This window comes from Triticum aestivum, chromosome 1D (assembly GCF_018294505.1).
Source record: "Triticum aestivum cultivar Chinese Spring chromosome 1D, IWGSC CS RefSeq v2.1, whole genome shotgun sequence".
Taxonomy (NCBI): Eukaryota; Viridiplantae; Streptophyta; class Magnoliopsida; order Poales; family Poaceae; genus Triticum; species Triticum aestivum.
Window position 1 is genome coordinate 468,048,328 of NC_057796.1, and position 10,570 is coordinate 468,058,897.

Consider the following 10,570-nt stretch of genomic DNA (forward strand, 5'->3'; position numbering starts at 1 on the left):
GACCCCGACCCCGACACGGCACCCCGACACCGACACGACACCCCGACCCCCGACACCTCCCGAAAAGGTGTTCTTTGGCCTTCCAGAAGCCGACGGGGTGATATATTTGTGAATTATTAGTTAGGCCATATATTTTTCGATTTTGTTATGAAAAACATCATATATAATTGTGTTGATCGGGTAGTTTTAAATGTGCAGTTGTTTCATCGCTGCGAGGTTTGGTGTTCGACGACCTCGCCGTGCGTTTGACGAGCTCTGCCCCTTCGTTCGTGGGTGAGCACAAATGACATGTCCTCCTCTCCCATTAATTATTTGATATATTCCGATGAAACTTGATAGCTAGCTATATATGTGTCTTGAATCATCAGTATGCGTAACCAATATGTGTCTCCCGTTCGAAAGCGTCATAGTTATAAATATGCATGCATTTGCATATTTATAACCTTGATTCTTTCGAATTGTCCAACGCTATCCATGGATAGCCCGAGTATGTTTAGATTGGGTTCGTTTTCCCATATGCTTTGCTCCGGATCCGACGCATAAATTTTGTCAGTGCCTCCCCTGTTGTTCTCCGGGTACACATCCTCTCTGTTTATTGCAGAGACGTGTATCAGGAGAACAGCGCGGAGGTGCTGCCGAAATTTTGCGTAGGATCCGGAGCATAGCATGGGAAAATGAACCCAATCTAAACATACTCGGGTGGGATTAGGACCTATCATTACCTATTAGAGTGTAGGTTGCATGGACGTAATAAAATTGACAAAGTAGATCAACTGATGAATATATACATGGTGAATTATATATATATATATATATATATATATATATATATTTGTTGTATGTCTAGTAGCTCTGAAAGTCAAGATGAGTGATCGTGCGTGGATGTACACCGGTCACACTGGTCAGAACAAATGGAGCACTGAATGGTTCACAAAAACCAAGGGGTTTGTGCGAGCCGCATTTGCAAATGGCCAGAGGAAAACCTGGTGCCCCTGTTTACGGTGCGGCAATTGGGAAAAGAGGACAGAGGCTGAAATGGGCAAACACCTGCAGAAGAGTGGTTTTACGCCCGATTATACGGTGTGGACATTTCATGGTGAGTCTGCCCAACGTGACCGAGCTGAGGTGGATCGTCGTCGCACCGACGAGCATGGTACCGGGATGGAAAACATGGTGCAAGACTTCGATGATGCTCGGGATTCGGACGAGGAGATGGAGGAATCTGCAAAGGCCTTCAATGAAATGTTGGAGTCTTCAAAACGTCCGCTCCATGAGCACACTGAGCTTTGTCAGTTGGATGCCATCTCACAAGTAATGGCTCTGAAGGCTCAGTTCAACTTGGGCAGAGAATGCTACGATGCAATGATGACAGTATTTGGATGCTTTCTACCCAAAGGCCATGTAATGCCTGCAAACATGTACCAGTCGGACAAAATCCTCCGTGCACTGAAGATGCCCTATGATAAGATACATGCCTGTGAGAAAGGATGTGTCTTGTTTAGGCTTGACTATGCGAACTTGAACTATTGTCCCATTTGCAAGTCTTCCAGGTATGTTGTGGTAGACAACGGTATGGGTGAGAAGACACAGACCAAAATCCCCGTTAGTGTTCTTCGGTATATGCCAATCGTACCAAGACTTCAACGTCTTTTCATGGTCGAAGAGACGGCTAGACAGATGACATGGCACAAAACGGGCAAAAGAACCGAACTAGATGCAGATGGGAATCTGATGATTGTACACACATCGGATGGTGTTGCGTGGAAAAAGTTTGATGAATTACATGGTGACAAAGCGGCAGATCCGAGGCATCCTCGAGTCGGCATCAGCACGGATGGGTTCAGTGTGTTTGGTATGACGGCAGCCCAATACAGTCGTTGGCCCGTATTTGTCTTTCCACTCAATCTCCCCCCCGGACCGATTATGCAAAGAAAGAACATTTTCCTGACGTTGATAATTCCAGGGCCCAACTATCCGGGGGAAAATATGAATGTGTACATGCAACCGCTTAAGGACGAATTGCAAGAAGCCTGGGATAATGGGTTCAAGACATACGACGCCTATAGCAAACGGAACTTCATAATGCGTGTCTGGTACATGTACTCGACGCATGACTTGCCGGCGTATGCGCTATTCGTTGGCTGGTGTGTGCATGGAAGGTTCCCGTGCCCCACATGCAAGGGAGCTCTTGAGTTTCGTTGGCTTCAGGCCGGTCGCAAGTTTTCTTGCTTCGACATGCATAGACAGTTCCTGAATCCTCACCATAAGTTCACGAAAGACAAGAAGAACTTCATCAGAGGTAGAGTTGTCAAAAACTCTGCACCACCTGCATTGACAGGCCAACAGACCCTGGATCAGTTAAACGCTCTCGAGCTAGATCCAGAGCGTCCAGGGTACTTCAAGGGGTATAATTCTAAGCACGCCTGGACTCACAAAACATGCTTATGGGATCTGCCTTACTTCAAAGACCTCCTTTGCCCACACAACATCGACGTGATGCACACTGAGAAGAATATCGCCGAGGCACTTTTTGGTACATTGTTCGGCATAGATGGGAAGTCAAAGGATAATACTAAGGCTAGAGTCGATCTGGAGGCGCTATGTGATAGGCCGTTACAAAACATGAAAGAACCGAAAGGAAAGCAGAACTGGACAAAGCCAAAGGCATGGTTCAATCTTGGAAGGCCATCTATGAGGGAAATTATCTTGTGGGTGAAAATGCAGTTGATGTTCCCCGATGGGTATGCAGCGAATCTACAGAGGGGAGCCAGTCTTGATAAATTGAAGATATTTGGTCTCAAGAGTCATGATTGGCACATATGGATTGAGCGGGTAATGCCGGTGATGTTGCATGGCTTCATCCCTGAGGATGAATGGCTAGTACTGGCAGAACTCAGCTATTTCTTCCGTGTTCTTTGTGCGAAAGAACTATCGCCTGGCGTGCTAGAAGAAATGGAAGAGTTGGCGCCGGAGTTGATCTGCAAGTTAGAGAAGATCTTTCCACCGGGCTTCTTTAATCCAATGCAACATTTGATTTTGCATCTCCCGACCGAGGCAAGATTGGGGGGGCCCGTGCAAAATCGTTGGTGCTACCCAACTGAGAGGATGCAGAAGACGCTTCGACAAAAATGTAAAAATAAACGTAGAATTGAAGCATCGATGGCTGAGGCATTCATCACTGAGGAGGCGGCAAACTTCATGACAGCACACTACGAAGCCAAAAATCGTCATTTGCATAATCCGAAGCCTCGGTACAATGCTGACGACCCTAAAAAGGGTGGATCCAACCTCAGCCTATTCAAAGGGAATCTCGCACCAGCCAGTGTTTCAAATCCAGTATCTTTGGATAATGAACAATGGCGGACCATTTCGTTGTATATCTTCAACAACTTGATAGAAGTGCGGCCGTACATCGAGTAAGTTCTCGGTACATAGTTTCGCAACTTCTATTTCCTTTGAACTGCTCTTATTCCTGGATATTTCATACAGTCGATACATCGCCTTATTCTCGTATGGAGCGGTGATCCAAAAGGATTCTGTCGAAGAGTATGAGCTTCTCGCAAAGCAAGGAGGCGGCTATCCCGGTTTCATCTCTTGGTTCAAACAAACGGTAATTTCTATTAGACTTGTAGGCTAATTTGTAGGCGGCTATCCCGGTTTCATTCGCTAATTTGTGCGTAATGCAACAATCCTTTCATATTAAACTTGTAAGCTAATTCAGAGTCTATGGACGCCGAATTGAGACAAGTCGCTAATGGTTTTGACTATAAGGTTCGTTCATTTGACAAATACGACATCAACGGGTATCGCTTTCGTACCTATGGCAAAGAGCTATCTATGGCCGACCGAAAGTCTACAAATTGTTGTGTATCTGCTATCGGCGAAGGAGGTACCGAGTATTATGGGAGAGTTGAAGCCATTTATGAACTTCTATTCTATGGTGAAAACCCACCGAATGTCGTAGTCTTCAAATGTTATTGGTTTCAGCCGAAGGAGACTAGAAGGACTCATGAACATATAGGGCTAGTTGAAATCAACCAAAGCACCCATTTAGATGTTCCTGATGTCTATATTACGGCTCAACAGGCGACCCAAGTATTCTATCTACCGTGGGCCTGCCAAACTAATCCAAATCTGAAAGGTTGGGATGTCGTTTATGAAGTGCCGCCACGTGCTAGACTATCTCCCCCAAAGGAAGAGGATTATGAACCTCACATTAACCCAGACACATATGAAGGAGAATTCTTCCAAGAGACACGTCTTTCCAAAAAGCGTTTCAAGAACCGCTATACTTCACCCCAAAACATTGAAGTAGACAGCGATAGTGAATCCGACATCACCCCAGAGGAGGAACAAGAAGAGCCGGAACAAGAAGAGGTTACTGCTGCGGATGACCTGTCATTGCTTGACCGATTACGTCAAGGTGGCCTTCCACATGTTGATGCCACTGAACCCTATGAGCCCGTCATTGATTATAGTGATGATGATGATTATGCATTTATTGATGATACTGATCGAGATTATTAGTAGTGTCAGGTATTAATTTTTTTTTATGTTGTACTTGATGATGATACACTTAAGTGATACACATATTATTATTCATGTCGGTCTTTTTTTTATGTTGTACTAATTTCGTTTACTGTTTGTCATGGCAGGTGTTGAAAGATGGTGGGCGCTGGTCGGGAGCGCGCGAAGGCCCCTTCTTCGTCGACGCGTGGTCTGAGGTCTTCCATTCCAGACGCACCTCTCCGCCGAGCGTTGCTGGACAGTATGGCCACACCGCCGGGCCCTTCTTCGTCGACCGCGGTGCCCAGCAGGGGACGAGGTAGGAAGAGAGGAGGTGGGGCACGTGGTCGTGGGAGAGGAGGTAGGGTGACTGCTAGGGCGCCTTCCTCGCCGCCACCCGCAGCTGTTTCACCCGAGCACGTGACTGCTAGGGTGGACTCGTCCGAGGAGGAGGCTACACGGACTCCGGTCCACGAGCCTCCGGTCCACGGGTCTTGGGCCCACGAGCCTCGGGTCGACTGGCCTTCGGCCCACGAGAGTTCGGCCCACGAGACCCCGGAGGAGCACACGTCCGGATGGGGTACCTGGCCGGATCAGCCCGAGGAGCCGAGTGGCCATGCTGATGATGGCGGGGAGCCGACTGGTCTTGAGGAGGAGGGGGGCACCGTCTACCAGCGTGGTGCTACACGGCTCCCGTCCGTGCCGGCGACCCGCGATCAGAGGTGGTTGATTTTCCCTGATGGGGAGAGGTACGTAAGTGCATTTAATATTTTTGTACCTTGTGCATTCACGTTTCTTCAAATAACTAATGCGTTGGCCTTGTCATGCTGCAGGGGTTGGGACCACCATCATAGTGTCCGCCGGCCCAACTCCGTCCTTGGAGTTCTTTGCCGGCAAAACTTCCTGGGGTTTGTCACGTTGCCTGGTGAGGGTCGGCTTCCAGAGCTTGGATTGAGCTGGGAGCACTACGTGGCTGCCCCGGCCCCGTCGGATGAGATTATCGACGGTGTCGTGTGCGACACGAGGGCAGACATGGTGATCAGAAAGTTCTGGGTAATTTCTCCTTTACACATTTAAAAATCTTCAACTAGCTAGTTATTAATTGTACTGATCAATATTGTCTCATTTGATTGCAGACATTCTACAGGTGTGAGGAGGGATACGAGGAGGACGCGGCACATGTTATCGAGAACGTCTGCAAGCGCCTACTCCAGAACTTACGGCACGAGGCTCGGGTGCAGGCTGTTCGAGACTACTACGCCTTGCGTGGTATCAAGAAGACCAAGCCGGCGTGCCGCGATAAGTTCCTGAGTAAGGAGCAGTACATGAAGGTAATTCTCAAGGCCTTCTACTTAAGTTCCTTCATTTAGTAATTCTTAGCCGTAGCGCTCAAGTTTCTATTTGCTAACTTAGGCGCCTCCGAGATGGTGTGCGGATCGGATGGATTGTTGGGAGGTGTTGGTCGATGAGTGGTGCTCAAAAGAATGGCTAGCCCTCCACAACGAGGCCAAGGACAAACGTGCCCAAATGGAAGGTGTGCCACACCATCAAGGCAGCTCCAACTTATATCAGTTCGGGCGCAACTGGGTATGTGGTTTGCTTCATGATTCATGCAATTCATTCATCATGCTAGCTTGAGCCCTTTAATTACTAATTTTCATTGTTTCTCTCTTTCAGGCACGCTACAATAAGGCGGATAAGGTGCCAGAGGTGTACGACCTGTATGCCATGGCCCACACTGCCTCTTTCAAGAAAGTCAAGGCTTTCTCTCAGTCTGACCTCGATGATGCAAACAACTTCACCAACATCTCCTCCCATAACAAGCTCGTGAGATATAGAGATGAGGGGAAGGCGAGGAAAGGGGAGGACTTTAACCCGAGCCAGGGTCCCATTGATCCAGAGCTGGTGATGATATCTGGTGGCGGGAGGTCCCATGGCTCCATAGCCATTGGAGATGGACTTATCCGTTGTCCTAGCACTCTCCCGGAGATCAAGGCGCGCCAGTCGAGCTCCGCTCCTGAGATAAGGCCTCGTGAACGGCCAGTGCAACTCGCCATCAAGGTTAGTGATACGTACTCAGTTATCTTTCTCCATTACATTGTGTGCGCTTCCATCAATGATTACAAATGGTCATGTGAGTGGTGTTGCAGGCTGCTATACAGAGTGAGAGAGATAGAACGGAGAAACTTCTGGCGGAGGCGGCGGAGAGGCAGCGGGAGTTGGAGGAGAGGACGACAAAGATGATGGAGGAGGAGAGGGCACGGAATGACATGCAGGCAAGGGCCATGTACGAGCTCCTTGTGGTAAGTTTCTTCTGCAGATTAGCCAAAACATTCATGTAGTGTTTGTCTCATTACTAACTAGCATGACTGAGTCGTCAAAACCAAATGTGCAGTCTGTGCGCGAGAAGACAGGTCAGACCGCTCCGCCGATGCCAGTGATTACTCCTGGGACCACGGTGAGTTTTATTTGAATGGACATTACTTGCTAGTCTTAACATTTGAGTGTCATCATGCTAACAAGACATTGGAAATGATCTTTGGTGCAGCGTAACTCCAGACAAGCATCGCACGATCCTTCTCCAGCTACCGACACGAGCCACCCCGCTCCTACACCTCCTGGATCTTGGTAAGTTTATCTAGTGTTTTGCTTAACACATGCATAAAGACCTAGACTTAGCTTTATTTCCTCCAATGCTTACCATAATGACCTAGACTTAGCTTCTTCTCCTCCAAAATGACTTAATAAGCTTACTGACCTCCAAAACCATCCATTTTACCTAAGTTAGCTCTAAAACGATCTGTACTTAGCTTACTTATGTCAAAAATTGCATAATTAGCTTAGTTAGCTCATAGACGATCCATTTTACTTAAGTTAGCTCTAAAATGACCCATTTTACCTAGGTTAGCTTATAAATGATCTAGTTCATCCAAGTTAGCTAAAAAATGACCCATTTTACCTAGATTAGCTCCTAAATGATCCATTTTACCTATGTTAGCTTTAAAATGACCCATTTCAACTAGGTTAACTCCAAAATGACCCATCTTACCTAGGTTATCTCATAAACGATCCATTTCAACTAATTTAGCTCATAAACGATCCATTTCACCAAGTTAGCTAAAAAACGATCCATTTCACCTAAATTAGCTCTTAAATGATCCATTTCACCTAAGTTAGCTCAAAAAGATCCATTTCAACTAAATTAGCTCATAAATGATCCATTTCACCTAAGTTAGCTAAAAACGATCCATTTCAACTAAGTTAGCTCATAAATGATCCATTTCACCTAAGTTAGCTAAAAAACGATCCATTTCACCTTAGTTACCTCAAAAACGATCCATTTGACCTTAGTTAGCTCATAAACGACCCATTTCAACTAAGTTAGCTCATAAATGATCCATTTCACCTTAGCTAGCTCATAAACGACCCATTTCAACTTAGTTAGCTCATATATGATCCATTTCACGTAAGTTAGCTCATAAATGACATACTCTTCTTGTTCTAATCTTCTTCTTGTTCTACTCTTCTTGTTCTAGTCTTCTTCTTGTTCTACTCTTCTTCTTCTAGTCTTCTTATTCTAGTCACCTATTTCTAACTTTCTTATTTTGCCATTTTGCAGATTTCATTATGTGCTGGATGGAGTGCTTGTTCTACTCTTCTTGTTCTAGTCTTCTTATTCTAGTCACCTTAGCTATGGAGTGCTTGTTTATGTATGGATGGAACTTGTTTATGTATGAAATGATGGATGGAACTTGCTTATGTAATATGTATGGATGGAACTTGCTTATGTATTAATGGATTGAACTTGCTATGTATGATGGAACTATGTGATGAAGTTATGTGATGGAACTATGTATGATGGAACTATGCATGTTGGATATCTTATATGTTTGCTCTGTAATTGCCTTGTGAAATATATCTATATATGTCATATATATTTTCTGTGAAAATTGTGGGATTTAATAAAAAACAGAAAAAAGACCCAATATGCAGGCTCTTTGCCGTCTGCCACAGACGGCAACGGCCTCTTTGCCGTCTGCCGCGGACGGCAAAGAGGACACGTGGCATCCAGCTGTGCTTCCTGGGAGCTGACCCATTTGGTCAGTTTGCCTACAGTGGCTGACGGCAAAGAGTTTGCCGTCAGCGGCGGACGGCAAAGGCCTGCCATGTAGTGACGTGTAGATGACATCATACGGCGGACGGCAAAGACAGTAGAAACTTTGTCGTCCGTTGGCAGACGGCAAAGGCACTAGAAAGTTTGCCGTCCGCGGCGGACGGCAAAGGCCTGCCGTTAGCCACTTAACGGACTGAGAGCACATTATTGCCGTCCGCCCTCTTTGCCGTCCGCGGCAGACGGCAAAGAGCCTTTGCCGTCAGCCGCCAGGAAGCAGACGGCAAAGTAGCTGTTTACCGTAGCCTACTTTACCGGAGCCTTTTGCCGTCCGCGGCTGACGGCAAAGGCCTTTGCCGTCCGCCGTTCATGCCTTTGCCGTCCGCCATGGCAGACGACAAAATAGCTGATTCCTGTAGTGAATGTGTCCGCCGCAGCCACCGTCAGCCCCGATTTCGACGGGAATGGAACCGCAAGCCTCCTCCACAACCCCGTCGGCCACTCCTCCTAGTGCTACACTGCCAGCGTCGACCCACGCGCCGTCGCCCGGGTTAAGGAGGCGGTTCATAATTTACATTTAATTAATAATATTATAGAAGACATGCAGTTGCACATGTTAATGACTAGTTTTATAAATACTTTTACATTGAGTTAGTAGGTTTTGATCTCTCCTGCCTTGATTTTGCATCCAATGTTTTACCTTAGGGTTTTGAATGTCTACAAAAATGCGACTTTTACAAGAACGACTAAGCACAAAAATGGCGTAAACACACATCAAAGAAATAAAATAAATATGCATCGGTTGAATTCCTATATCATATTTATATAAATCAATTGCAAAGGCATGTGCATATAAAACCATAATGACTAGATTAAAAGTTACTGGGCTTTTGAGTTTCATACCTCTAGTTCTTCTCGTTCCTCTCTATGTCTCGACGGGCCTTTTTGGTATCTTTTCGATAGCCTATCCATCGATGCTTCCTGTGTTACACAAAATTTACACGATTAGGTCATTGTGGAAAGTAAACTAAGAAACGATAGGCATCTACATCCCGGGGCATGACTATAGGCGCTCCTTCTCATTTACTAAATCGACATAGTACAAATGTACAATCAACGGCAAGTCCGTCGAGGACGTCAGGCGCATCTCTTGAACACGGCCAGACCAATCATTTTTGCCCCACCCCCTCAACTCCCGCCCGCGACGCCACCTCTTCCCGCCTCCGTCGCCCAATGTGTCCGCCGCGGCCACCGTCAGCCCCGATTTCGACGGGAATGGAACCGCAAGCCTCCTCCACAACCCCGTCGGCCACTCCTCCTAGTGCTACACTGCCAGCGTCAACCCACGCACCCCGCCCGGGCTAAGGAAGCGGTTGATAATTTACATTTAATTAATAATATTATAGAAGACATGCAGTTGCATAGGTTAATGACTAGTTTTATAAATACATATACACTGACTTAGTAGGTTTTGATATCTCCTGCATTGATTTTGCATCCAATGTTTTACCTTAGGGTTTTGAATATCTATAAAAATGGGACTTTTACAAGAACGACTAAGCACAAAAATGGCATAAACACACATCAAAGAAATAAAATAAATATGCGTCGATTGAATTCCTATGTCATATTTATATAAATTAATTGCAAAGGCATGTGCAAGTGAAACCATAATGACTAGATTAAAAGTTACAGGGCTTTTGGAGTTTCATACCTCTAGTTCTTCTCGTTCCTCTATAAGTCTCGCGTTTCCTCCGAATAGTTTCAATAGCCTATCCATCCGTACTTCCTGTGTTACACAAAATTTAAAAGATTAGGTCATTGTGGAAAGTGAACTAAGTGATGATAAACATCTACATCCCAGGGCATGACTACGGGCGCTCCTTCTCATTTACTAAATCGACATACTATAAATGTGCAATCAACGACAAGTCCGTCAGACGCATCTCTCGC

General features: G+C 46.0%; 1 protein-coding gene across 9 annotated transcripts in view; it reads right to left on the reverse strand.

Annotated features, from left to right (window-relative positions):
- LOC123183050 (putative disease resistance protein RGA1) overlaps positions 1-10,570 on the reverse strand; it is a 25,963-nt gene that overhangs the window by 5,111 nt on the left and 10,282 nt on the right. For 5 of the 9 annotated variants that reach the window (XM_044595779.1, XM_044595777.1, XM_044595775.1 and 2 more), the window contains 2 exons: positions 10,332-10,406; positions 9,521-9,598 (listed from right to left, as the gene is read on the reverse strand). In XM_044595779.1, the coding sequence (XP_044451714.1) occupies positions 9,521-9,598; positions 10,332-10,406 (153 nt within the window). The remainder of the gene's footprint in view (positions 1-9,520; positions 9,599-10,331; positions 10,407-10,570) is intronic. The other 4 variants (XM_044595778.1, XM_044595776.1, XM_044595774.1 and 1 more) reach the window with 1 other exon arrangement.